The sequence below is a fragment of the Tachysurus fulvidraco genome, chromosome 9 (genome assembly GCF_022655615.1).
Source record: "Tachysurus fulvidraco isolate hzauxx_2018 chromosome 9, HZAU_PFXX_2.0, whole genome shotgun sequence".
NCBI classification, from domain to species: Eukaryota; Metazoa; Chordata; class Actinopteri; order Siluriformes; family Bagridae; genus Tachysurus; species Tachysurus fulvidraco.
In genome coordinates, this window is record NC_062526.1 from 2,724,678 (window position 1) to 2,752,287 (window position 27,610).

Here is a 27,610-nt window from a genome sequence, read left to right on the forward strand (position 1 = left end):
GCCCTTAAATCTAAATCTTCTACTGTACCTACTGCCTTTTTTTATATGTATGGCAAAACTAACTTTAGATCTTTCCCCGACACACAGATCAAAAGAAAGGAAACCCTGGCCCTGTGTGCATGGACCCAGGGAACCCGGGGCTCCACAGTCGACAGCCGAGGGTAGTTCTTCCTGTTCACTACCCTGGACGAGTGCATCGAGCTGGACAAGTGACTGCGTTTCCAACTCGTACTAGCATGGATCCTCACGGGAACCCAATAACTGTGTTAACAGTGGACCAACATCCGGATCAGAACCTTTACCCGATGCAGACTAATTTCATTCGGAGTTACCACGGTATGAACCCTCATCACTGCACCCTAGAGCATCGAGCACTTCCTTACCCCCAACCACATGCCTTTAAACGCCCCAAATTCCCTCGCAACTTCTCTCGTGCAGCTTGTTTTTCGCAGTACGAGACCATGTATCAGCACTACTACTTTCAAGGGTTGACGTTTCCCCAGCAGGATGGACAGCCCGCTAACACCACCCACAAGGGCCACACCAGATCTTTCCAACCTGGACTTCTGTACCCTACTTTGGTGCACATGGCAGCACCTTCTTCTTCACGTCTAGTCGACTCTGGAAGCACCTCAGGGCTCGGATGTTATCATGGACATGGACGATCTGTGTGTAGCGGATATCTCGCGGATTGTCCTGGCAGCGATAGCAGCAGCAGTAGCAGCAGTTCAGGACGATGTCATTGCTCTTCCAGCGACTCCATGTTGGATTGTACAGAAGTGAGCAACCAGGGTGTTTACGGAAGCTGCTCTACTTTCCGAAGTTCTCTTAGCAGTGACTATGACCCGTACGTCTATCGGAGCAAAAGTCCCTGCCGTGGAGTGGCTGGAGAATCCAGTTCAGGTTTCCCGGCGATGTCATCCGTTAGCGATGACCTACTGCCTCCTGTTTCAGGAGGATCAGACTGCATTCCGCCTCCTGTAGGAGCATGCTACAATTCGGGGGACCAACTATCCAGTTGCAGTCTTGAGCCGAACTGCAGTAGCCACTCGTCACTGGAAACCAGGGAAATCATTAGCACTACCTCACCCCCAGGTCTAGAGGGAACCATGGAGAATTGTGGTGAACAAGGGGCAGCATGTAGCTGCTGTTTTGAGGTTCCTTCTCTGAGTGTGGAGCTTAAAGGACAGGAAGGAGCAGACATCACCAGGGTAGGACGTTGCCGACTAGGTGCCGAGCCTCAGAACGTGTCTGTCGCTTCTGCTCAGAACTTTTACGCCACTAGCAACGAACCGATGTCGCCCTCAGAATGTGCTAACTACGACGGACTGCCTTGCTGCTTCTACACAGAAATGAAAGTACACAGAGGAAGCGGTGGACGTTGTGCTGAGGATTATTCTGTAAACGTACACTATGCCCAAACGGACAGTGATGGCTGCTCGGGGCAAGGATGCTGTGAACTCGCTCAGCGAATACCCATAATCCCTGAGGACACGGACTGCGAATTGGGTCTCGTTTCCAAGCCTCAAACGAACCTTCTAATAGAACAGCATAGAACTTCTTTAGATACGAATCAAAGTTTTTTCACCTCAGGACAATGCAGAGGTCAACCATATCATCAGCAACAAGATGACGAAGCAAGAGCACTATTTTCCGCGCAGTTTAAGATAAGCAAATCGTCAACCGAGGGCTCCGGGTTGTAAGGCAAAAAAAAAAAAACTAGAACGATGTCATGATTAAAAAGTTCATCAGAGTTTGCACGTTTTTGGTTTTGTTTTGTTTGTTTGTTTGTCCCCCCTCTGTTAAAAATTCATCTCTCGTGTCTTAAAGCGACTGAACTAGATTTTCGGAGCTAAAATGTGCAAAAACGAAGATTCTCGAGTACGTCAACGTTTAGAACGATTTCATTCAGAAACGCGTGACACGGTGCAAGCTAAATCGTTATCACTTAGACAAATAAAACCAAAATCGAGCATTTCAGAGGAAGCCGGGTGTGGGCTGTTTTAGGGGAACCTCTAAACATCCATCACCCGGTTCCCATCTCACCTCGTCCTCCTTTTTCTCTCAGGGTCACTGCCTCCGTAGTACAGAAACAGACCAAGATTAACACTTATTTTTACTTTAACAAGATTATTTTTTTTTGTTGTTGTTGTTGTATTAATATAAGCAGGAGACTACTGAGCTGTCTGTACTATACACCAAAGTTTAGCTAGTCTCCCACGTGCAGTTCAACGGTTTAGATCACATGAAATTGTAATGAACGGTTTATTCAAAACTTAATGATTTGAGTTTGTTTTTGTTTTTTTAAAAGAAATATTTTGGGTGTTTGGAGCACTTGCATTTATTTTTATTTTTTTTATTATTATATTTCGAGTTCACATTTAGACTGAAAAGGCCAAAGCGTAACGGATTAAGGAGACTCAAATGCAGTTTTTTATGCATCACACCGTTTGAAATCATTGTTATAAAATGTCTTCACACTCACGCGCACTCACACACACACACACACACACACACCTTCATGCCTTTCTGTTTATTTACAGAATTTTTCACGCTGTTTCTATGAAATGTACCCATATGGCTTTCACAGGCGGACATTTTGAAATAACTTTATTTATACGTCGACTATTAAAGTGCTGTAACACGAACAAGAGTCTAATCTTTTGCCTTCCATAGAATTATGTACTACAAATGAAATATAGCATTTTTTGGGGGTACTTGAGTCACTATTTAATTTTTTTTGTATTGTTTGTAGCACTTAAGAAGATTGTATAAAAGAACATGTACAAAAAAAATATTTTGTAATTTTTTTTTTTTTAAAGATATAATTATTTTCTCCATCATTTCTCATTCTTCAGACGTTAAGCAGGCCGGAGCTTAAGCCGTGTATATATTCGTGCATCTGTATAGCAGCACATTTCATAAATGGAAATATGTTCTCTGAATATTTATTGACTAATATATTTATCTGTAAGCCATGTCGTATGTTCAGAGTGTCTGAAGAAGTTTTTGGAGTGTTTTGCTTTGGAGATCACTAATATGAAAACTTTTGTAAATACATGGTAATTGCACACGAGATGATTAAATATCCTCTGACCAAAAACCGCTTTTAAGATTTTAGTACTATACAGTTTTGTAACAAAGTGTACAAAGATTTGGAAAAAATATATATATATATGGTTTTATTCAAACGGAAACGCTCGTCTTTCTTGCGTGTGAAATTTTTGTCTCCTTTTTTCCCTGTGTGTTGATTGTTGTATTGAATTTGTTAGTGGAGTTGAGGTGCGGTATCGTATAATACATGGGGTGCACTTATTTCCAGGGATTTCAGAACAGCGCATCATCGGGTAGGCGTGGCCTATTTGATCATCTAACCCTAACCGTAGTTTTTAGTTGTTTATTTGTTTTCGAAAATAGCTTAACTGTAAGATAATGAAGCATAATAGATGTAAAATATAAAATCTACCTGTATCACTGTCTTGCCCGTCATTATCCATCGTAGGTATGCTCTTTGTTTTTTTTTTTTTTGCAAGGTTTTTCCAAGATGTAACGAAGCCCCTGGAATTTAGTGAATGCTATAATACAGCAGATGATCGTGTATTAGTATTGTGTCGTATAATGAGGTTTAGTAGATTGAACAACAATAATAATAGTTCCAGTCTGGGAGAGTAAACTCTTGTAGTTTAACTAAAAACTGACCATTGAATCTTTTTTTTTTTATCAAAAGTATTCGATATATTGGAAATCAGAGGTTCGGGTCTCATCTCTGGAGGACGACCGATGAAACTAATCAGAATTATCGGTTCATGTTGATCTTACTAAAGCCCGGCTCTGACACTGTGCGATTTTGGCCACGATTTGATCGTCTGAGACAAATTTTAAAAATTTTAAAAGATTTCTGGAATCCTAGGGTTAAATGTGTGGTCTTTGATGGCTGGTTTGTCCTTGTCGTGGTCACCGGCGTCCGATCGATGGTCGTTGCGGTCGTTTTTTTTTCCTCAGATGAAGTTCTGTCAGCGTCGGAAGATTTCGGACGCTTACCTGCGGCGTGACGACGTCTACAACGAGCGCTGGACCGGATGACGCAGGACAGGTTCAAACCACCTCAGGGAAGATGTGGAAACGAGTCAGGTGGCCAGTTCAGCAGGATAAATAACTAAAAATATTTTCGTTTAGTGAGAGAATGTAGGTCTGAGCTTCTCACAGATTGATGACGTAAGACTCCAGGCAAAGCTGACACGATGACACCTGAGATCCTACAGTGTGACATGGGGATCATGTTCGTACCGTCTTGACAGACAAGTCTGTGAATTTGGAGGAGATCTAAGAACGTCACATTTTTCACACTCCTACCCATCTCCCCCCCCAAGGATTTAACCCCTTACCTTAACCCCCAAATTCACACTGAATCTGCTTAGTTTCATCTGATGATCTTCCAGAGCTGAGATCTGAGCTCCAATAAAATACCCAGTAAAATATTCAGGTTTTAAACACACACGTTTTGATGGTCAGTTCGTTACACTACAGATGCAGTGTACAGAAAATAAACGAAAAAGCTCTCCCATGGCTCATTGCTTTATTTATGGCTACTAGCCTCTACGCTGAGAACAGGATTAACCAATCAGCATCAAGCATTTCCTTGCTTCTCATTGTGTCACATTTTTCATTCATTCACTCATTTTCTACCGCTTATCCGAACTTCTCGGGTCACGGGGAGCCTGTGCCTATCTCAGGGCATCGAGGCAGGATACACCCTGGACGGAGTGCCAACCCATCACAGGGCACACACACACACACACACACACACTACGGACAATTTCCCAGAGATGCCAATCAACCATGTCTTTGGACCGGTGGAGGAAACCGGAGTACCCGGAGGAAACCCCCGAGGCATGGGGAGAACATGCAAACTCCACACACACAAGGCGGAGGCAGGAATCGAACCCCCAACCCTGGAGGTGTGAGGCGAACGTGCTAACCACTAAGCCACCGTGCCTCCTGTGTCTAATTGTACACTGATTTTTTTGAACTGCACGAAACCAGAAACATTTTTAGAGATTTAGTTTAGAGCTCTAGCTCTGAGTTTCACCTGCACACGGAAGCTCCGCCCAAGTCTTTCCTCACTCATTTGTTGTAATCGCAAGTTACCTCCAAAATGAAATTCAGATCGCTATGCGTGTTACTAAAAATATTTTAATGTAAATTCCGTAAGGTTTTCTGTGTAGCTTAAATAATGAATTGTCTTTCAGACTCTAGAGCGTTGAGCTCAACACTAAAGCTGTCGCCATAGACGTCCCTCGTTCGGCTAGGTCGGGTGAAGTCTCCGTGTAACGAGGTTGTTGTGCACAGTTAGGTAGCGTTGCGTCCGTTTTTCCTCTCGTACGACATCGACTCGTCTTCTCTCTGTGAACGTCTCGAGACCCGTCCGTGTGTCTGAGACGACCATCAGAGCTTAAACCCTGAATGAAGAGCGACGATTCCTCCACTGAGGTTAGTGTACTGCACGCGGAAGAAACCGGCATCCTCGATCATTTCCTGAAACGTTTCCTGTTTATAAAAAAAAGAGAATTACGTTAAATGTGTGTTTGTAAGTTTTTTTGTGCACGATGGTAGAAATGGTTAAATCCATCCATCCATCCATCCAGAAAACAACCAAAAAACTCAGCATCCATCTGTTCATCCACACCCCAAACAAACCATCTATCCATACATCCATCATATGTACCATCTATCCATTCATTCAGTCATCTGACAGTCCATCAAACACAGCATCCATCTAATCCATCATCCACCGATTCAGATAAATATACATCCATCTATTCATTCATCTCTCACACAAACCAAACCCCTATTCAGCCGTGAAAATAAATCTATCCGTTAATTAAACGCACATCCATTCATCAAATAAAGCACCCGTCTACTCATTCATCTAACAATCCATCAGTCAAAAACGTCATTAACATCCATCCATCCATCCATCCATTCATCCACCTATCCAGACATAAAAATATCGATCTATCCGTCCATCCACCCAAATAAACCGCCTGTCCATTCGTTCATTAAACAATCTATTTATCCATCCTAACCCTAACCCTTATCTTCAGTCAAAGACCAGAGAAGGATGATCTTGAGTTCTTTACAGTTACCTGGTCAGGAAACTTGCGGATGCTCTCCACCAGATACTGATACGACTTCCAGTCTCCTGCAATCACTTCACCTAGAACTGGAATCATCTGGAAACTGTAGGCATCGTAAAGCCTGCAAAAAAACATCCACGGATCCAGCTTAAAGTGAAACCTTACAGCAACAACTTCACACACAGAAACCCAGAACGTGCTGGTGTGAAGGTGTGAAGGTGAGAGATCAGACCACTGACCTGGACACGAGAGGGTTGGACACTTTGCTGAACTCTAGACACATGAAGCGCCCACCTGGTTTCAGCACACGAAAAGCTTCCTGCAGAGCCTACACACACGCACACACACACGCGCACACACGCGTACGCACGCACACACACACACGCGTACGCACGCACACACACACACGCGTACGCACGCACACACACACGCGTACGCACGCACGCGTACGCACGCACACACACGCGTACGCACGCACACACACGCGTACGCACGCACACACACACACACACGCGTACGCACGCACGCACACACACACATACATACACGCGTACGCACGCACACACACACACACACACACGCACGCGCACAAACGCACACACACACACGCACGTACACACACGCACGCACACACGCACAAACATGCATGCACGCACACACACACACGCACGCGCACACACGCACGCACACACACACACACGCACGCACACACACGCACGCACACACACGCACGCACGCACGCACGCACGCGCACGCACGCACACACACACGCACGCACACACACACACGCACGCACACACACACGCACGCACACACACGCACGCACGCACACACAAACACACAAACACGCACGCACGCACGCACGCACGCACACACGCACGCACGCACACACAAACACACAAACACGCACGCACGCACACACACGCACACACACACGCCATGTAAAGATTCATTGTCTTTATCCATCGTTACAGCACATTTACACAAAACCAGGAATATTTCTGATTAAATCTCACCATCTCATTAAAGATGATGTAAAACTGAGTGCGTTGTGTATTTTATTTATTGTTACGCTGCGTGAAAAAGATCTCAAACTCCAGCTCTTATTTTATTTCCCTATTATACAGAAACTTAGATACAACACACAGAACAACTCCCCTGTTACTGCGACTCAGGACAGAAGGTTAATGAACTGATGTAATTAACCACGACAGATCTCTGCATGCTAATTAGTGTCTGGATAAACAGACGGAATAAAATCTTTACCTGCTCCATGTGAGTGACGTTCCGGATGCCGAATGCGATGGTGTAAATGTCAAACTGATCGTCATCAAACGGAAGCTCCTGTGCATCCCCGACTACCCACGACAAACCTGCACACACACACACACACACACACACACACACACACACACACACAGGTCATTAAAACCTAGCCCACATCTGGAGATCACATTCGATGAAAAGTTGTGGACCCAATAAGGACTTTGAGGAGAACGTACACAAAAGCACATTCTGCACATGCTGTATCTCAATCACCGAGTATCCGAAGGCTTCGGCATGGAGACGATGGTGTTGAATCTTTAATGAACTCGGATGAGGAGCTCATTTATTTTCTCAGGAGTTGCTCAGAAGCTCCTAGTTACACAACTCCAACTGTAGAAAGGACATCATTTATAATCACACTAAATGGTGTTTATAATCATTTATAATCGCATAATGAATTAATTTTGGTAATCATGTAACCAAACAGGGGGGACACGGTGGCTTAGCGGTTAGCACGTTCGCCTCACACCTCCAGGGTCGGGGGTTCGATTCCCGCCTCCACCTTGTGTGTGTGGAGTTTGCATGTTCTCCCCGTGCCTCGGGGGTTTCCTCCGGGTACTCCGGTTTCCTCCCCCGGTCCAAAGACATGCATGGTAGGTTGATTGGCATCTCTGGAAAATTGTCCGTAGTGTGTGTGTGTGAGTGAATGCGAGTGTGTGTGTGTGTGTGTGTGCCCTGTGATGGGTTGGCACTCCGTCCAGGGTGTATCCTGCCTCGATGCCCGATGACGCCTGAGATAGGCACAGGCTGCCCGTGACCCGAGAAGTTCGGATAAGCGGTAGAAAATAATTAATGAATGTAACCAAGACAATCCCAGGTTCTTATTTAGCACAGTGGCTACATTAACAAAAACACCAGAGATTTGAACACACTATTATTCCCTCACGGTTCAGTATTGACGACTTTATGAGATTCTTCACTGATGAGATTGAAAGCATCAGGAACACAATAGTTGATGTTCGACCCCTGAAAGTATCTCGTGCCCCAGTCTCACCTAAAGCTCTACACTCACAAGACAGGACAGAAAGAGCTAGATAACTTATTACTACAGCTACATCAACATGTGTGTTAGATCCCAGTCCAACTAACTTACTCACTCTTCTTAATCACTATTAGTTCCACTTGGCCTTAGAGCTGCAGTCGACACTAAAGACCACAACATTCTACTAGTTCCCTTACACAGGTATTCAGGGACAGCCTTTAAGTCGGTTTAGGTCCTACAAGTCTGATCGATACCATTTTGTAGAATTAATCGGTGAATAATCAGACAGCTGAGATGAGCCTGAATCTGTGAGGATCCTGATCCAGCTCCAGTTGGAGTCCGCTATACAAAGAGGAGACGCTAACTCCGTGTGGTCTTTGGGGACAACGATCTCTTCACCTTTAAAAAAGAGCAAGCAGAGAAATAAACAAACACACAGTGTAACACTGTACCTGTGCTGATCCCTGCCTGCTCCATGCGCTCTTTCCCGACCTTCAGCATTTCTTTATTGATGTCACACACCACCGCTCGAGATTCTCGAAGCTCCGCCCCCTCTGAGCCGTAACCAGAGGAGATGTCCTTCCATGAAGGCGTCTGATTGGCCCGTGCTCTCTGACGCAGCTGCATCTCGCGCACCGAACGTGTGTAATTCAGGAAACGGAAAGAGATGTCACCTAGACAACATATGTGCACACACGAACATACACGTACACACACACACAAGCACATGCACACACATACACAGTTTCATTATTAGAAAATAATAAATAAAGCATAAGAAGAGGATTATTGCTGTGTCCTGTAAGTATTTATTTTATAAATCTTTTTTTTTTGCATGTAATTTTCTCTTTCTTTTGTTGTGTATACTGTATGATTTAAATGTGTGTACCGGTGCCTCCGGCTGTGTCCAGCAGGTGTAACCCAGGCTGAGGGTTCATCACACGCAGCAGTGTGTCTTTCCACAGCCGATGGATGCCGAGACTCATCACATCGTTCATCACGTCATACTTCTGAGCAACGCTTTCAAACACTTTATACACTGAGGAAGACACACACACACACACACACACACACACACACACACACACACACACACACACACACACACAGAGTGTGAGACCACAGAAATTCACTCTCTTACACGAGGACTTGAGCATGCTGGAGTTAGAAAGACAGACAGACAGACATATAGCATGTTATATAGCAAATGCAATGTATGCAAATTATTATTATAAAAAAGAATGAACAAACGAAAGAAAGAAAGAAAGAAAGAAAGAAAGAAAGAAAGAAAGAAAGAAAGAAAGAAAGAAAGAAAGAAGATCTGTCTCGTACAAATCTCTTATCATTTTAATTAACAGATGTTGCAGTGACGTGAAGTCACCAGTAGAGGGAGACATGTACTCATGATTCAGCACAGAACAGGGACATCAGAGGTTTGTAATTTAATCTTTTTTTTTTTAAATCACAATTTTTAGTTAAATACAGAACATCACTGTCAATTACAGCACAGTTTCTCAACCCTGGTCCTTTCTCTCTCTCTCTCTCTCTCTCTCTCTCTGTTACTCCCCCTGTCTCTCTCCCTCCGTCTCTCTCTCCCTGCATCTGTCTCTTACTCCCTGTGAGTGTGTCTCTCTCTCTCCCTGTCTCTCTCTCCCGCTCGCTCTCTCTCTCTCTCCCTCTGTCTCTCTCTCCCGGTGTGTGTGTCTCTCTCTCCCTCTGTCTCTCTCTCCCTGCATCTGTCTCTCTCTCTCTCCCTCTGTGTGTGTCTCTCTCTCTCTCTCCCTCTGTCTCTCTCTCCCTGCATCTGTCTCTCTCTCTCCCTCTGTGTGTGTGTCTCTCTCTCTCCCTGCATCTGTCTCTCTCTCTCTCCCTCTGTGTGTGTGTGTCTCTCTCTCTCTCTCTCCCTGCATCTGTCTCTCTCTCTCCCTCCCTCTCCCTGTGTGTGTGTGTCTCTCTCTCCCGCTGTCTCTCTCTCCCGCTGTCTCTCTCTCTCTCTGTCTCTCTATTTCCCTCTGTCACTCCCTTTCTCTCACCCTCTGTCTCTGTCTCTCTCTCCTCTCTATCCACTGTCTCTGTCTCTCTCTCTCCTCTCTATCCACTCTCTCTCTCTCTCTCTCTCTCTCTCTCTCTCTCTCTCTCTCTCTCTCACCTCTTTCTGCTTTCTCCTCTTCTGTCACCGTCTCGAAACCAAAATGAACAGCATTCCCATCAGTAACTCCAGCGTATCTCCGACACATGGACACTTCTGGACCTTTAACTCTGCACACAGAGACATTTTGAACTGAGCACTGAAGTGTTTTTCGCAGGACAACTCTAAAGGGCGCCGCCATCTTGCTCTGATGTCCGACGTCATAAATGCGCGACAGTCAGGCGCTTCACGTTGCAGCATGTTTACTATTAATACTTTTTTTTTATTTCAGTTTTGTTCAAATTTTAAAACGTCAAATTATAGGAAGAAATACAAAAAAAAAACCAAAAATAAAATGATTAAAAACAAATCAAATCAATACAATACAATAAAATAATATAATAATTATATTATAATATATTATATATATATATAAGTTAATGAAGGTAAACAAACAGGAAATTACTTTTTGCCTTGTTTAAGATGATTACTTATGATCTCATTAATATATTTTATATTTTTTAAATGTCATTCTTACTAAACTTACATTTTCTTTAGAAAAACAATTCAAATTTCACTGCATTTATTCATTAGGAAATGAACACAGACATTATGGTGTCGGAAAATATGGTGTCTATGTATGACTGCAAAGAAGGCATAAACAAAGCTAGTGTATAACATAAGGTCTAGTATATAGCATCTAATCTGTATCTGTTATTGTTCATACAGATAAAACACACTGTGTTGTTGTGCAGAATTTATTGTATACAGGGTTCCAGGGGACATGGGACACAAGTAACGCTGGATGGGGTATAAGATATAAACACACACACGCACACACACACACACACACACACACACACACACACACACACACACACACACACACACACACACACACACACACACACACACATGTTCACATACAGACAGTATAGAGTTTAATGTCATCAGCCTGCATTGCCACCTACACTGGAGATATGAGTGATATCTACTAATCCATTGTTGCAGGACACTACACCTACCTGTTCTGTGCTCTCTCTCTCTCTCTCTCTCTCTCTCTCTCTCTCTCTCTCTCTCTCTCTCTCTCTCTCTCCTTCCCTCCTCTCTCACTCTCTCTGTCACTGTACTCTCTCTCTCTCTCTCTCTCTCTCTCTCTCTCTCTCTCTCTCTCTCTCTCTGTGTCTCACACTGTACTTTCTCTCACTCTCTCTCTCTCTCTCTCTCTCTCTCTCTCTCTCTCTCTCTCTCTCTGTGTGTGTGTCTCACACTGTACTTTCTCTCACTCTCTCTCTCTCTCTCTCTCTCTCTCTCTCTCTCTGTGTGTGTCTCACACTGTACTTTCTCTCACTCTCTCTCTCTCTCTCTCTCTCTCTCTCTCTCTCTCTCTCTCTCTCTCTCTCTCTCAAAAACACATCAGATTACTAGATTATCTATTTCATTCATATTCGTTTACTGTTTATTCCAACCATCTAACACCTGTGTTATTTATCCTCTTGTAATTACAACTCCACACAGTCTTCAGTTTGTCTGTTCATGTATCTGTTCCCACACTACAGACCACAGAAAGGCCAGCACAGTGAGTCCTTTACACTCCTGAAGCTTTAGTGTAATGTAGGGAAGAATATGAGATGAAGATGCTTCGTCAGTGTGGGACACTCGAGTCAGGGAGGTCCCACAGTCTCGGTTTACATCCTGACAAAGCCTTCAGCTGGAGCTGGTTTGTTCTGAAAGGACTTTAAACCCGAGGGAAAGGTGTTGTTTCACACACTGTGATTCTCTTCTCCTCAGGAGGATCAGGTCTCATCAGGACCACAAACGATGCCATTCAGTTAAAACCGAAACTGGACCCGGGTTCCTTCATTAAGGGCTTTTTCAATACAACCTGAGAGTCATATAATGGCACTGGAACCTACAGCAATGAGATCTGTACTCTGGATATATCAATGCTTTTACTCATGATTCAGTTAAACCAGCTAAGAAATGAGCCGCTTACCACAAATGGTATACTGAAGTAAGGGAAGCTTATAGTCCCCTGTTTAGCACTGTGTGTGTGTGTGTGTGTGTGTGTGTGTGTGTGTGTGTGTGTGTGTGTGTGTGTGTGTGTGTGTGTGTAATAGATTATTAGCAGATTATTACAGATTATTATTATCGTGACTATATTTTATTTTATGTTTTATGTTTTTTTTTTATTTTCAGACAACAGACTCGGTTCAGTGTCACTCTACTCCAACATCGGACTCAGCACAGGGTTCAGTGTCTCTCTACTCCAACATCGGACTCAGCACAGGGTTCAGTGTCACTCTACTCCAACATCGGACTCAGCACAGGGTTCAGTGTCTCTCTACTCCAACATCGGACTCAGCACAGGGTTCAGTGTCTCTCTACTCCAACATCGGACTCAGCACAGGGTTCAGTGTCTCTCTACTCCAACAACAGACTCGCCACAGGGTTCAGTGTCTCTCTACTCCAACATCAGTCTTAGCACAGGGTTCAGTGTCTCTCTACTCCAACATCGGACTCAGCACAGGGTTCAGTGTCACTCTACTCCAACATCGGACTCAGCACAGGGTTCAGTGTCTCTCTACTCCAACATCGGACTCAGCACAGGGTTCAGTGTCACTCTACTCCAACATCGGACTCAGCACAGGGTTCAGTGTCACTCTACTCCAACATCGGACTCAGCACAGGGTTCAGTGTCTCTCTACTCCAACATCGGACTCAGCACAGGGTTCAGTGTCTCTCTACTCCAACATCAGTCTCAGCACAGGGTTCAGTGTCTCTCTACTCCAACATCAGTCTCAGCACAGGGTTCAGTGTCTTTCTACTTCAACATCAGACTCGTGAAGGAGGGCGTGGCCTACCGTGAATTCAGATTCTTCTTCAATTGTCCAATAAAATCAATTGTGAAAGTTTACACCCTTTTTTTTTTTTTTTTTTACCAGAATGTGTTACTTAAGTTAAACCAGATTATTTGGATTGTTTATGTTTAATTTCCATCTCCGGTGCAAAAATAAAATAACTAAACAAAAAGTATTCAGTAATTGGTTACTTTAATAGCCTTATGCTTACCTGAAAAGAACCTGTAACGCTAAAAGAATACAAGATAGTATAATAAGAAGAATAAGAAAAAGAAAAACTGGGGTAAGAGAGAATTAACAACAACAAAAAAAACTGAATGTAATGTTTTAGTTAAATTGGTTCAAAAATACAAATTATATTCATAATAAAAAACATTAAAAATACAATTAAATGAATACGTAATAAAATATAACAAGCAAATAACAAAACATAACAAAATAAAAGCAAAGATTAACAAAGAAAAATAAAATAAATACGGTATTTTATGATCGTCAATCCTTAAATCCTGCTATCAGTAGGGGGCGCTACAGGACTCACCATTCTCTAACCAAACCTCCATGTAAAGTTATACGTACTTTGAGGGCCACGAAGCAGCATTAATAATAATAATAATAATAATAATAATAATAATAATAATAATAATAATAATAATACAGATTATTATTATTATTATTATTATTATTATTGTTATTACATTAATTATTATTATAATAATTGTAATAATAATTTTAATAATTCTAATAACTTCATATGCATCAGCAGAAGTTATAAATGATTGCTTAAAACGTCTAATATCTAAATCAGAGATGACTACACAATCCTCATTGAGTGCTGAGTACTGACACCAACATCATATAACATTTTTATTTATCACATGCAGAAATGATATTTTTAGAAAAACATTCATAATACAGGGCAATGTATAGAAAAAACAGTGTAAAAAAATCAGTGCATGCAATATAATAAAAGTGCACATGGGGAGAAAATCAGATTAGAGTCGTTTGTCACGGTCAAATCACTGAGATGACATTTTCCCCATTCTGATGTTTGATGTCCATATTAACTAATGCTCTTGATCTGTATGTGCGTGTGCTGCTGCTATGTGATTGGTTGATTATATAACTGCATGAATGCTCAGGTGTTCCTATTAAAGTGGCCATGGAATGTATGCCGTGTGACATCTTCACCTCACAGACTCGATCTGAGGTCAGAATGTGTACTGATTTATTTTATTTGATCCCTTCTGTTGTTGACATCATCACACTGAACTGGACGGATTCTTGACTGGAAACTCATTTTGCACGTGTTTGTCTGTGTTTCCACGTGTCATGATGAGCTGATGGACTGGCCTGCAGAGAAATGTCTGACATGTGACACATCAATACACTCTTTGTTTGGATATTCACACTGCAATGGCGAGTCATTTCACAAGCATTCAGGGAAACAAGAACGTTCACAAATAATTTTATGCCCCAACACACACACACACACACACACACACACACACACACACACACACACACACACACACACACACACACACACACACACACATTGTATGTTGCACTTGCTGCTTATTGCACTTTTTGTTAGATGCCAAACTGCATTTTGTTGCCTTGTACTTGTACATATGTAATGACAATAAAGTTGAATCTAATCTAATCTAATCTAATCTAATCTAATCTAATCTAATCTAATCTAATCTTGTGATCAAACATCATGAAAACATAGACTCTGCACCTGTCAGTCCTACTGAAGGAGGCGTGGCCTGTGTCCCTGTCAGTCCTATAGAAGGAGGCGTGGCCTGTGTCCCTGTCAGTCCTAGTGAATGAGATGGGGCCTATGTCCTTGTCAGTCCTAGTGAATGAGGCTTGGCCTGTTTCATGTCAGTCCTAGTGAAGGAGGCGTGGCCTGTGTCCCTGTCAGTCCTAGTGAAGAAGGCGTGGCCTGTGTCATATCAGTCCTAGTGAAGGAGGCGTGGCCTGTGTCATGTCAGTCCTAGTGAAGGAGGCGTGGCCTGTGTCATGTCAGTCCTAGTGAAGAAGGCGTGGCCTGTGTCATATCAGTCCTAGTGAAGGAGGCGTGGCCTGTGTCATGTCAGTCCTAGTGAAGAAGGCGTGGCCTGTGTCATATCAGTCCTAGTGAAGGAGGCATGGCCTATGTCCTTGTCAGTCCTAGTGAATGAGGCGTGGCCTGTGTCATATCAGTCCTAGTGAAGGAGGCGTGGCCTGTGTCATGTCAGTCCTAGTGAAGAAGGCGTGGCCTGTGTCCTTGTCAGTCCTAGTGAATAAGGCGTGGCCTGTATCCCTGTCAGTCCTAGTGAAGGAGGCATGGCCTGTATCCCTGTCAGTCCTAGTGAAGGAGACATTGCCTGTTTCCCTGTCAGTCCTAGTGAATGAGGTGTGGCCTGTTTCCATGTCAGTCCTAGTGAATGAGGTGTGGCCTGTGTCCCTGTCAGTCTTAGTGAATGAGGCGTGGCCTGTGTCCATGTCAGTCCTAGTGAAGGAGGCGTGGCCTGTGTCCTTGTCAGTCCTAGTGAATGAGGCTTGGCCTGTGTCATGTCAGTCCTACTGAAGGAGGCGTGGTCTGTGTCCCTGTCAGTCCTAGTGAAGGAGGCGTGGCCTGTGTCCCTGTCAGTCCTAGTGAATGAGGCGTGGCCTGTATCCCTGTCAGTCCTAGTGAATGAGGTGTGGCCTGTGTCCCTGTCAGTCCTACTGAAGGAGGCGTGGCCTGTGTCCCTGTCAGTCCTATAGAAGGAGGCGTGGCCTGTATCCCTGTCAGTCCTAGTGAATGAGGTGTGGCCTGTGTCCCTGTTAGTCCTAGTGAATGAGGTGTGGCCTGTGTCCCTGTTAGTCCTAGTGAATGAGGTGTGGCCTGTATCCCTGTCAGTCCTAGTGAATGAGGCGTGGCCTGTATCCCTGTCAGTCCTAGTGAATGAGGTGTGGCCTGTGTCCCTGTTAGTCCTAGTGAATGAGGTGTGGCCTGTGTCCCTGTTAGTCCTAGTGAATGAGGTGTGGCCTGTATCCCTGTCAGTCCTAGTGAATGAGGCGTGGCCTGTATCCCTGTTAGTCCTAGTGAATGAGGTGTGGCCTGTGTCCCTGTCAGTCCTAGTGAATGAGGTGTGGCCTGTATCCCTGTCAGTCCTAGTGAATGAGGTGTGGCCTGTGTCCCTGTCAGTCCTAGTGAAGGAGGCATGGCCTGTGTCCCTGTCAGTCCTAGTGAAGGAGGCATGGCCTGTGTCCCTGCCAGTCCTAGTGAATGAGGTGTGGCCTGTGTCCCTGTCAGTCCTAGTGAAGGAGGCATGGCCTGTGTCCCTGTCAGTCCTAGTGAATGACGCGTGGCCTGTATCCCTGTCAGTCCTAGTGAATGAGGTGTGGCCTTGCATCTGTCTCATACAAGGCATATAGATCATCTGTCTGTCTGTCTGTATGTCTCTCTCTCTCACACTCTGTCTCTCTCACACACACACAGTCCTAATTCCCATGTCCCTGATATGCTTCAATTCATTTTAGAAGCCATGACTTTTATCCCTGCAATGTTTTTAGTCCCAATGAGGTGGGTGTGTGAACAGGATGCAGCCCCATGAGCTGATGAATATGTATACACACATACACACACATACACACACACACACACACACACACACACACACACACACACACACACACACACACACACACACACACAATAGTATCTTATGGCAGGTTTGTCCTTCGGACATGGGAAGGTGAACACACAGTATGTGGTAAATTTAAAGAATGCAGTTGCTAGGCAACTAGGAAGTATGGACCCTGTGCATAAACTACTGGATAGGAGAATGAATTATCCAGCTAGAACAGGATCGAACTCTTTTATACAAACAGCATTAAGGATGCATTGACAAAAAACACCAAACAAAAGCAACATTTCCCTTTAAAAAGTTATTTCATTTTACGATTTAATTATAAACCCGACAGCTGTTCAATTATTGGACATCTAAAATATCTAGACTATCAGCTAAACCCCTAAAGTCCCATCTTATTAAATTAAATTGTTCAGTAACTGCAGATAAATGAATAGTGTATATAATGTATTTTAAAATACAATTTTGTATCTGTCTCTTTTGTTTACTGCAGTCTAAGAGCAATAAAACACTGCGCTTCAGGTTCCTCTCGACGTGCATCTGGCTGCGTGTTTAAGTAAACAGTTTAAACGAATAACGTCCACGTTCATCATCCATAATCGCGTCTTCAGAAAACAAAAAATCCGTTTCTTTCTCCAGAATATGGGACAAAACGTGGGCTTTTAGAAGACATCCGCATAAACCATGTGATAACAAAACACATTTAACTTCTCATTAAGATTATTCCATAGTCTTCTTTCCTTTTTCCAGCTTCATTGTAAATTCAATTTTATTCTATATAATATTTATTCTATATTTTTTCTATTTACATGATTCAATTTTGAGTAACGGGGACACAGTGGCTTAGCGATTAGCACGTTTGCCTCACACCTCCAGGGTTGGGGGTTCGATTCCCGCCTCCGCCTTGTGTGTGTGGAGTTTGCATGTTCTCCCCGTGCCTTGGGGGTTTCCTCCGGGTACTCCGGTTTCCTCCCCCGGTCCAAAGACATGCATGGTAGGTTGATTGGCATCTCTGGAAAATTGTCCGTAGTGTGTGAGTGTATGAGTGAATGAGAGTGTGTGTGTGCCCTGTGATGGGTTGGCACTCCGTCCAGGGTGTATCCTGCCTCGATGCCCGATGACGCCTGAGATAGGCACATGCTCCCCGTGACCCGTGAAGTTCGGATAAGCGGTAGAAGATGAATGAACGAATTTCGAGAATTTTCGAACTAATTCACAGCGAATTTTACTCTGAAGTTTTAAGGAAACTTACCTCTAACTTTCCTCATCATGAGGGTGCTAACTTTTACAATGCAACCGGATTTCTAATATAATTGATACACAATTGAACCATGAATCAACTTCAGAATAAAGGCTGATGACATGCAAATTTCTAGATGAAAGATAAAGATATAATTTGTTCCCTGGATTTTCCCTGTATTTATTCTTTATCTGAGAGTATATAATAAAACCTCTTAATCAAACACACACACACACACACACACACACACACACACACACACACACACACACACACACACACACACCCCAAACCCCCCACCCACCCAAAAAAAAACCAAAACACAAACCAAGAACGCACCCACATACTTAATATTCCTGCCTGAGCAATAAAACTTTCTCCCAAAAGGACACGCAGTACTTTGCATTTTAAGTCTCTCTCCCCATTTTCATTAATAAATTCTGGACAGAGAATTTAGACAAACCAGAGATGACAGGCGCTTATAAGAAACATGCATATTTATTTGGCAGTCAGAACACATTAAATAAAAACTAGAAACGTACTTCACTTATACAAAAGATAGATTATGTCCCATTTTAAAGTCCAAAATAACTTACTGTATAAATTAAAAATCTCACTATTTACAATTTGAACGACAATGACATTTTTTTTCCTCTCATAAGTCCCTGAAAGATCCGGATCTGCCTTGTGGGAGTGTTGTGATGTGTTGTGATGTGTTGCGATGTGTTGCGTTGTGTTGTGTTGTGTTGCGTTGTGTTGTGTTGTGTTGTGATGTGTTGCATTGTGATGTGATGTGTTGTGATGTGTTGTGTTGTGATGTGTTGTGATGTGTTGCGTTTTGTTGTGATGTGTTGTGTTGTGTTGCGTTGTGATGTGTTGCATTGTGATGTGTTGTGTTGTAATGTGTTGTGATGTGTTGTGATGTGTTGCGTTTTGTTGTGATGTGTTGTGTTGCGTTGTGATGTGTTGTGATGTGTTGCGTTGTGATGTGTTGCGTTGTGATGTGTTGTGATGTGTTGTGATGTGTTGAGTTGTGATGTGTTGTGGTGTGATGTGTTGTGATGTGTTGAGTTGTGATGTGTTGTGTTGTGATGTGTTGCATTGTGATGTGTTGTGTTGCATTGTGATGTGTTGAGTTGTGATGTGTTGTGTTGTGTTGTGATGTGTTGTGATGTGTTGTGATGTGTTGCGTTTTGTTGTGATGTGTTGTGTTGCGTTGTGATGTGTTGCATTGTGATGTGTTGTGTTGTGATGTGTTGTGATGTGTTGCGTTTTGTTGTGATGTGTTGCGTTGTGATGTGTTGCGTTGTGTTGTGATGTGTTGCGTTGCGATGTTTTGTGATGTGTTGTGATGTGTTGTAATGTGATGTGTTGTGATGTGTTGCGTTGTGTTGTGATGTGTTGCGTTGTGTTGTGTTGCGTTGTGATGTGTTGCGTTGTGATGTTTTGTGATGTGTTGTAATGTGATGTGTTGTGATGTGATGTGTTAAAGCAGAGGGAGTGTGTTGAGACAGGATGGTGCAGGACGCTATCGTCCGCTGGTAATGTGACCTTGATGAATTGGAGCTGTCACTTTTGGTTTTCTGGTTAGTGTGTGCTCCTTTCTCCCTCTCTCTCCCCCTCCCTCTCTCTCTCTCTCTCTCTCTCTCTCTCTTTCTCTCTCTCTGTGAGTTTTTGTATGCATGAGTTTCTCCATGACTCGGATTTATTCATGCGGTAATTATGACAGGCGGGACTGTGGCGTTCGCTCGTCTGGGAGATCAGAGCAGGAAGAGCGAGTGCTTTACTGGAAGTCTGGAGTTCGGACACACACACACACACACACACACACACACACACGCGCGCGCACGCACACACACACACACACACACACACACACACACACACACACACACACACACACACAAAGGTCCTTTTTCATCTCGCTATTCACTATTATGGTTAGGGCTGTTACGCGTTCTGCTTCCCCAGGACGATTAAAATGGAACAGTCACACAACGGCGTCTTATCTTTAAAAAAACAACAAACAAAGCTGAAAAGAATGTAAAGTTTGAGGTCAAATAATGACAAGTAATCAGTTAGTCACAGATGCAACGTTGGCAGGAGGAATGCCACAAAAATCCCACAGAAATCATATAAAGGAACACATCAAATAAGTGCTGCGACATTTCTGAACATCATCGTGTCGAGTGTTTCATCCATGCCGTGTGTATTAGGTGTGTGCTGATAAAGTCATGAGGAATGAGTCGAGTTGTTTTTTTTGTATATAACCTGAGATAACTTCTTCTAGTCTTCAGTTTTGGCCAAATTTAAAGCATGCCATCAAATCAACTACGCTCATTACGAATTGTTTGTTTTTAAGTGTACGTCTAATACTAGATACTTAACTAACCCAATGCTAGATAGATTTTATGGCACTAGTACTTACATAAAAATAGAGAATAAAAACGTACCTAGCATCGACCCCTGAGATCATGATGAAAGGATTTGGATCGGTAATGAGCCAAAAACTTGGGAATTTCAGAATTCAGAATTGTTTCTCAAGCTCTGAATGAGACTCAGTCATAATTCTTCAGTTAATAGAATAGAAACAATTAGCGACTATTTTGACCAGAAATTGTTCAAATTTTCGCCTAGAACTTTGAGCTATATTTCAAACTCTTACACTACCGCACTTCATTCCTCAGCACCATTTGCATATTTAATAGCAAAAGTGTGCAAACTCTACGATTTAAGACGTACAATTAAAAATATGTAATCCCTAATGAGCACAGGTGAAGGTAAACATGAAGCTGTTTTTTTTTTTAAAGACAAAATCATGCAAAACCTTTAGCCTGGGATAGTGATATAATAATATAACATCAGCACACACCTAACTTGAAAAAGAAATTACAGTACAGTTTTGGTAGGAAGACAATTCCTTAAAATGTAAAGCATAAACAAAAATGTAACGCTGGTAGAAACAAACAGAACGTTCACGCATACACACACACACACACACACACACATACACACACACACAGAAACAAGCTTTCCCCGTCCGAGCACTAATCCGATCCCAGATCAGACGGAATCGGGTTGTTTTCAGAGACGATAAAGCTATAAACATATTTAAACATTTTCAGTACACAAAGTGCTGGATTAAGGAACAGTTCAACCAAAAATTGTAAGAAATTAAACACACAGTGTCTCTAAAATGGTGGCTGAATTACAGAAGCCAAAGACGCAAAAACAGATTACAAGTGCTGTAAATGGAGAACTGTGAACATTAACATTTGCCTGTGCTTCTGTTAAAATCTGATCTTTTCAGGGGCGATAAGAGGCGGATCATGAACGTGCCATCATAATAGAATTTTCTGAATGATTTTTGACATATCATCAACTTCAAGCACAAAAATGTAAAGTCTGTAAAATTTCCATACACCATCTGAATGTATCTGAAATGATACTGGGATTATAGTGGGAATATATACTGTGAATATCCCCAATGAATGGCAAATATTGTTCGAATAAACAAAAATAACGTAATATACTATGCAGATTTATCATTTTGCACATTTATTGCTCTGATTTACATATTTAAGTCTTTAACAGTGTAGACTAGGGTTGGGGTGAGGGTTAAGTTGCGTTTGGGGTCGGAATTAGGTTTAGGGTTAGGATTGGCGTTGGGATTGGGGTTTAAGGTTAGGGTTGGTGTCGGCATTAGGTTCAGGGGTGGGTTTGGAGGACCGATGTTGGGGTTTAGGGTTGAGATTGGACTTTAGGGTTAGTAGGATTAAGGTTTGGGATTTAAGGTTGGAATTAAAAGTGGGGCAGTTGGGATTGAGGTTAAAGGTAGCGCTGGGATTGGTTTTTGAGGTTTAAAGTTGGAATTGGTGAAAGGGGTAGGATTGGAGTTAGGGTTGGGATTGGGGTATTAACAATAGAAATATAATCGGCAGCTTGTGTGTGTGGCTGTTAACTGAAAAACAGCCAATAAAGCTAAAGAAAGTTTGCTATGTTTTAATTTTGGTCTAAAAGCAATAAGGGCTTTAAGTTTAGAGGTTTAATTTTAAGTATACACTGTAGGCCAAATTCAGCACAGTACTATAGTAAATTCCATATTTAAGTAAATTTAAGTGCATTGAACTAGTGATAACTTTCTGGAATATTTTCATGAGTATGATGTGAACATTTCAGTTGTATTTGTATCGGAAGAAAACATCTAGCTCATGGTGCTGTACGTTTCTGAATTGTTATAAAGTGTACTATTTTAATGTCGGTGGTTTAATTAAATAACGCTTTATAAATTTTACAATTTCATTCAAACTATTTTGTTCACAGGAAAATAAATATCTGAAATCGCGCTTAGCACAACATCACTGCATATAAAATGTCAGTATTTCAACTCACAATGGCAGAAACCACATTTTGTGACATTATTTTATACAGTAGATTGCGGCGTGGGATGTAGTCATGACTGTTTTGCTGTTGTTCTTTCACCCTGTTGCTCATTTTCAGAATATTTAACATGACTAGACAGAATTTTGTGTCGTGACCCTGACACTCCGGGTGGCAGCACTGTAGTTAACACAAGAACAACAGCACTGATTCGAATAAAGCTGAAAAATGTGGGAAGTGCTGTAACGTCCGAGAGCCCATGGAAAAAACAAGAAGGAGGAGGAGAAGGAGAAAGAGAGGATTGTTTTGGAAGAATGTGTCACTTTTCATGGCTCCCACACGCAAGCTTTCAGCGGCGACTCACTGAAGTGACAAAGCTGAAAAGATTTGGACAAAAATGGAATCTACACAATGTCCCTGTTTATCCCAGATGCAGCCGATTAGCCAAGACCTGTTTACTGTTTCAAGTTCTTTAGTTTTACACAGAAGCTAAAAGGCTACCGCCAAACATGGAAGCTAGATAATAATTTATACAGCTAGCATATAGCTAAGTAGTATTATCTGGAAGTGAGACAAAAATGTCTGGAATATAAACATTTACCTCAGATATTTTGGAAAAATGACCATGAAAAGATAATATTACAAAAATTATGCTAACTAGCATCACCAATGAGAACTGAAAATGTTCTAACAATCAGTAAAATTGGAGCTGTCAGAAATATCATGGAAAGATATATGATATGATATGATATGATATGATATCACTGTTTAAGTGGTTAAATTTGTAGGACAGCGTTTCTAGGCAGCTAGGAAACACCACAAGTACAGAAGCTAGCTAGTGACTGAGGCTAATCATCTAGCTAGATAGCATTTTACTGTTATTACACCTTAAATGCTATCTAGCTAGTGACTGAGGCTAATCATCTAGCTAGATAGCATTTAAGGTGTAATAACAGTAAAATGAAACGGTTGATTGATTCACTCACTGAAGATCATCATTTACCTCAGATGTGTTGATAAAATATGAAAGAAAGACTAAATAACTGATATTACAGGGTAACGTCACTTAGCATCAACGTTTTATGGGTGCGTCACGACTTTAGGTTGTGTGAACTCAGAGTTTTTCGCAACAGCTAGGCTCAAATCTAGAGGTTTAGCATTGGGCTAGTTAATCTTTTGCCAAGTAATATAATTTGTGCCATAATAAAATCAGTAAAAATGATATGTTGTGTTTAAATTGTGAGAGCTCAGCAACAATGCTAGAAGCTAGCTAGTGACTGAGGCTAATTGTTTATCTATCTAGCCACTGATGTTGTATTATACAGATAGTGTAAAGGTGTAACGGCAGCGAAAATGAGACAAACATGTCAGGGATAGGAACATTTTTCTCAGATGTGTCGAAAAATGACTAGAAAAAGTAAAAAATGTCAGTGTAATGTCTCTCAGCATCAAACGCTAACCAAAGGAGATGCTTTTTAGTTCCACACTGAGTAAAATGTAAACTCCTGTAGACTCCTTTCAGCTTTAGACACATCTTTTTTTTTAAAATGTCTGTCAAAAACCAACATCGACAATTCTGCACGAGACACCGACGTTAAGCTAGAACATCGTAGCTACGGCGCAAAAAAAAAAAAAAAACGCAGAAAGAAATAAACTTCAGGCAACAAACATGTCTTGGCTGATCGGCTGCAGCGGTGGTAATGGGAAACTTGTGTATCTTTCATCTCTCTGCCTTTAAAGACAGCTCTGTGGGAAGTAAAGGAAAAAAATTGTACACACAAACAATTTTCCAACCCTTAAGGCACTTACAGACACCAGACATGAAAAAAAAAACACAAAGATGAAAAACCCACAACAAATGGAAAAAAAAAATACTGAAAAGCTGTTTACAGAGGTCCAGAAGGAACATGGAATGCCAGTTTGTTTGGAGCAAGGCCCGAGCTGTAGCGATGGCAGATTTACACACACACACACACACACACACACACACACACACACACACACACACACACACACACACTCTGTCTCTCTCTCTTCTGTTTGTTGCTGTATTATTTGCCGGATCATGATCCTGTACGTCCTCCTCTGGAGAAAGCGTAATCCTGTTCCAAACAAGAGGTGACCTACATAAAGAATGAGGTGAAAATGGACTGAAACAGAATCAGGTCTCAGTGTGGTAGAAAAGGCTGATTGTCTGCATTGGCGTTAAGACGGTTATGCGAGCCGCTCCACGTTACACTATGATCTGTCTTTTTTCTTTAACAAGAGATTCTTATCTGAACTCCTCATCTGTCTGTGACTGCCAGAATCTGTGTACCTGAAAACCTGCTGAAAGAATTCAGAAGTCTTTTCCCAGAACTTCTCAGGCCGTATGGACATGCGAATAAGGCTTTGTCGTGGTCCTGTGCTGTGGAGGCCACACCCCCAACATAAGATGGCACCATCTGATTGGCTGTCAGTTGATATCCAGTTCTTTATCAAGTGCTCCATTGTACTTGCTACCTGCTGTCCAGTAGAGTTTGTATGACTGTGTGTGTGTGTGTGTGTGTGTGTGTGTGTGTGTGTGTGTGTGTGTGTGTGTGTGTGTGTGTGTGTGTGTGTGTGTGTGTGTGTCTATGGTTAATTGCCCACCAGAGGGCTGAGGTCACCATGATGGTTTTTGAGCTTCTTTTTAAAGAGCGAGATGGTGGAAGGTCTGTAGAAGATAATCCATGGCTCTGAGGTGGTGCTCTGAGAGCAAGAGTCTGAACTGCTCACCGTGGGAATGGTGGGAGATCTGAGAGAGAGAGAGAGAGAGAGAGAGAGAGAGAGAGAGAGAGAGAGAGAGAGAGAGAGAGAGAGAGAGAGAGAAATTGTTTTTGAGCTTTTAGAAAATGGAGATAGATAACATCTCACTAACACACATTCAGATAGATAGATAGATAGATAGATAGATAGATAGATAGATAGATAGATAGATAGATAGATAGATAGATAGATAGATAGAAGGCATAAAATCTCACTAACACACATTCAGGTGTTACGACAGAGGAAAGTGTTCAGTACTTACTTTACTGTAACATGAAGAACTAGCTTTGCCACCATGGCTATCAAAGTTAGCGTTAGCAAGGCAGCCAGCGCATAAATGGTCCACACTGTAAACAGTAATCAACAATGAGTATTAACAACTAATACAACTTCATTATTCCACCAAAACACATGTAGTAACACAGGACTAAACTGAAAAATAATAATAAATAAATAAATAAATAATAATAATAACTATATATTGTTTGTTTGTTTTAAGGCATACCTTTGCTAATAAACATTTAGACATAATAAGCCCAAAAACCACAATATTTCAGAAATGTATTATTAAACTGCATGTTCATGTCACAACATGCTGTGATACTGACATGTCATTGTGAAACGTTGACAGAGTATAAAGGTGTACATACTGGTGCTATGAGCAGCAGTCCGGCCCCGGCCGAGCCACTGACCCGGCATTTCGTTTTCTGACTTTTTGGGACTGGATGTGATCAGATAGAGAATCTGAGAAGATTTGTCATCCTTGCTGATGTTTGATCTCTCTGTGATGCTGCCGGCACGTGGATCTATGGTACTGGCGGTTTGTTCGTCATTGTTGTCATCACCGGTAACGACATCTTCAGCAGATCTGCCGCTCTGTGCTCTGTAAGCTGGAGCGAAGAGGATGGCGACATTAACAACAATCATTCATTCATTCATTTCACTCTTTATTCCATTAGTGAGTCTTCGGACTTAAACACGAAAAGCGCTCGTGGTGGAACAAAATTTATAATACGCTTTTAATTAATTTCTTCATCACCAAATGTAACATAACTAATTTCGAACATCTGTTGGATGAGAGTGATTCTTTCTGGCATATTGTATTAGTGTATTACTGCTAGTGACCCCAAAGACCTTTTTTCAATAGCTTTAATCACAAGTAACTCACTAGTAAATTTATTTGTCTAAATCCTGAACCCTGTTAATAAAAGAGGAGATCCAAAGTCCATGATCCTTACACCAATACAACATTTAACTGACTGTATATTTACAATCACACCCCCAGTGTCACCCATATGAGGATGGGTTCCCCCTTGAGTCCGGTTCCTCTCAAGGTTTCTTCCTTTACCGATTTAAGGGAGTTTTTCCTTGCCACTGCTGCCTGAGTCACCTCAGACTTGCTCATTGGGGAATAAATACATACAGATTGTGAAATATTTATATCTAATAATAATCTAGAATTTTTTAATCTGTCAATTCTTTTACTTTTATTATTCGTTATTTCCTTTATCGTTAATTATGTTTACCTTCTGCTCTATGTTTATGTTCTGTAAAGCTGCTTGAGACAATGTCTATTGTAAAAAGCGCTATACAAATAAACTTGAATTGAATTGAATTGAAAAGAACCTACAGAAATACTTAAGCATTCCATACATCTGTCCAAAGCCTTAACCATGGGAACGACCTTAACCGACCTTAACCAACACTGCCTAAATAACTGGCTTAATAACCATAATGTCAAATTAAACCCACACCCAGAGACTATAATGAAAATAAAACAGCTTCTTTTACTTATTATATTTATCCTCATTTCAGACGCACTCCATCCTTCCGGCTTGACAGACCCCACCCGCACGTGCAGTATTTGAACACGAGCTCGACTATACGGGGTATTGAAATGGATCGCTGCCCGAGGCAGAAGTGAAAAAGTACTGTGGGTTTGTGGACTCGGCGAAGAACCAATTTATTTCTCTGACCTTTTCATCCGCGCTAAACGTTTCCCGCTATTTCATGTTTCCTACTTTCTTTCCTTCCCCTCCATCAGTGGTGCAAATAAATCATAAGAACACAGAAATATTGCACTATGGCTGTTTGTTTTGGCTCAGCTCGGCCGGCAGAGGCACGGCGTACTGGCTTCGTTTCTGAA

General features: G+C 42.1%; 3 protein-coding genes across 3 annotated transcripts in view; 1 reads left to right on the plus strand and 2 right to left on the minus strand.

Moving 5' to 3' along the window:
- znrf3 (zinc and ring finger 3) overlaps positions 1–1,753 on the plus strand; it is a 59,139-nt gene extending 57,386 nt beyond the window's left edge. The window contains exon 8 of the mRNA XM_027162883.2: positions 88–1,753. Coding sequence (XP_027018684.2) covers positions 88–1,703 — 1,616 coding nt within the window. The 3' untranslated portion in view covers positions 1,704–1,753. The remainder of the gene's footprint in view (positions 1–87) is intronic.
- Positions 1,754–5,175: 3,422 nt separating this feature from the next.
- Positions 5,176–10,821, minus strand: coq5 (coenzyme Q5, methyltransferase). The gene is made up of 7 exons (XM_027162737.2): positions 10,595–10,821; positions 9,335–9,484; positions 8,898–9,119; positions 7,404–7,510; positions 6,377–6,465; positions 6,147–6,258; positions 5,176–5,547 (listed from the first exon to the last, which is right to left on the minus strand). The coding sequence occupies exons 1-7, from the start codon at positions 10,773–10,775 to the stop codon at positions 5,446–5,448; spliced, it is 963 nt and encodes a 320-aa protein (XP_027018538.1). The 5' UTR covers positions 10,776–10,821; the 3' UTR covers positions 5,176–5,445.
- An 8,839-nt stretch (positions 10,822–19,660) lies between these two features.
- Positions 19,661–27,610, minus strand: part of kremen1 (kringle containing transmembrane protein 1) — a 59,443-nt gene continuing 51,493 nt past the window's right edge. Inside the window, exons 8-10 of the mRNA XM_027162926.2 lie at positions 26,115–26,354; positions 25,727–25,811; positions 19,661–25,453 (exon numbers count right to left, since the gene is read on the minus strand). Of these exons, the coding sequence (XP_027018727.1) occupies positions 25,297–25,453; positions 25,727–25,811; positions 26,115–26,354 (482 nt within the window). The 3' untranslated portion in view covers positions 19,661–25,296. The remainder of the gene's footprint in view (positions 25,454–25,726; positions 25,812–26,114; positions 26,355–27,610) is intronic.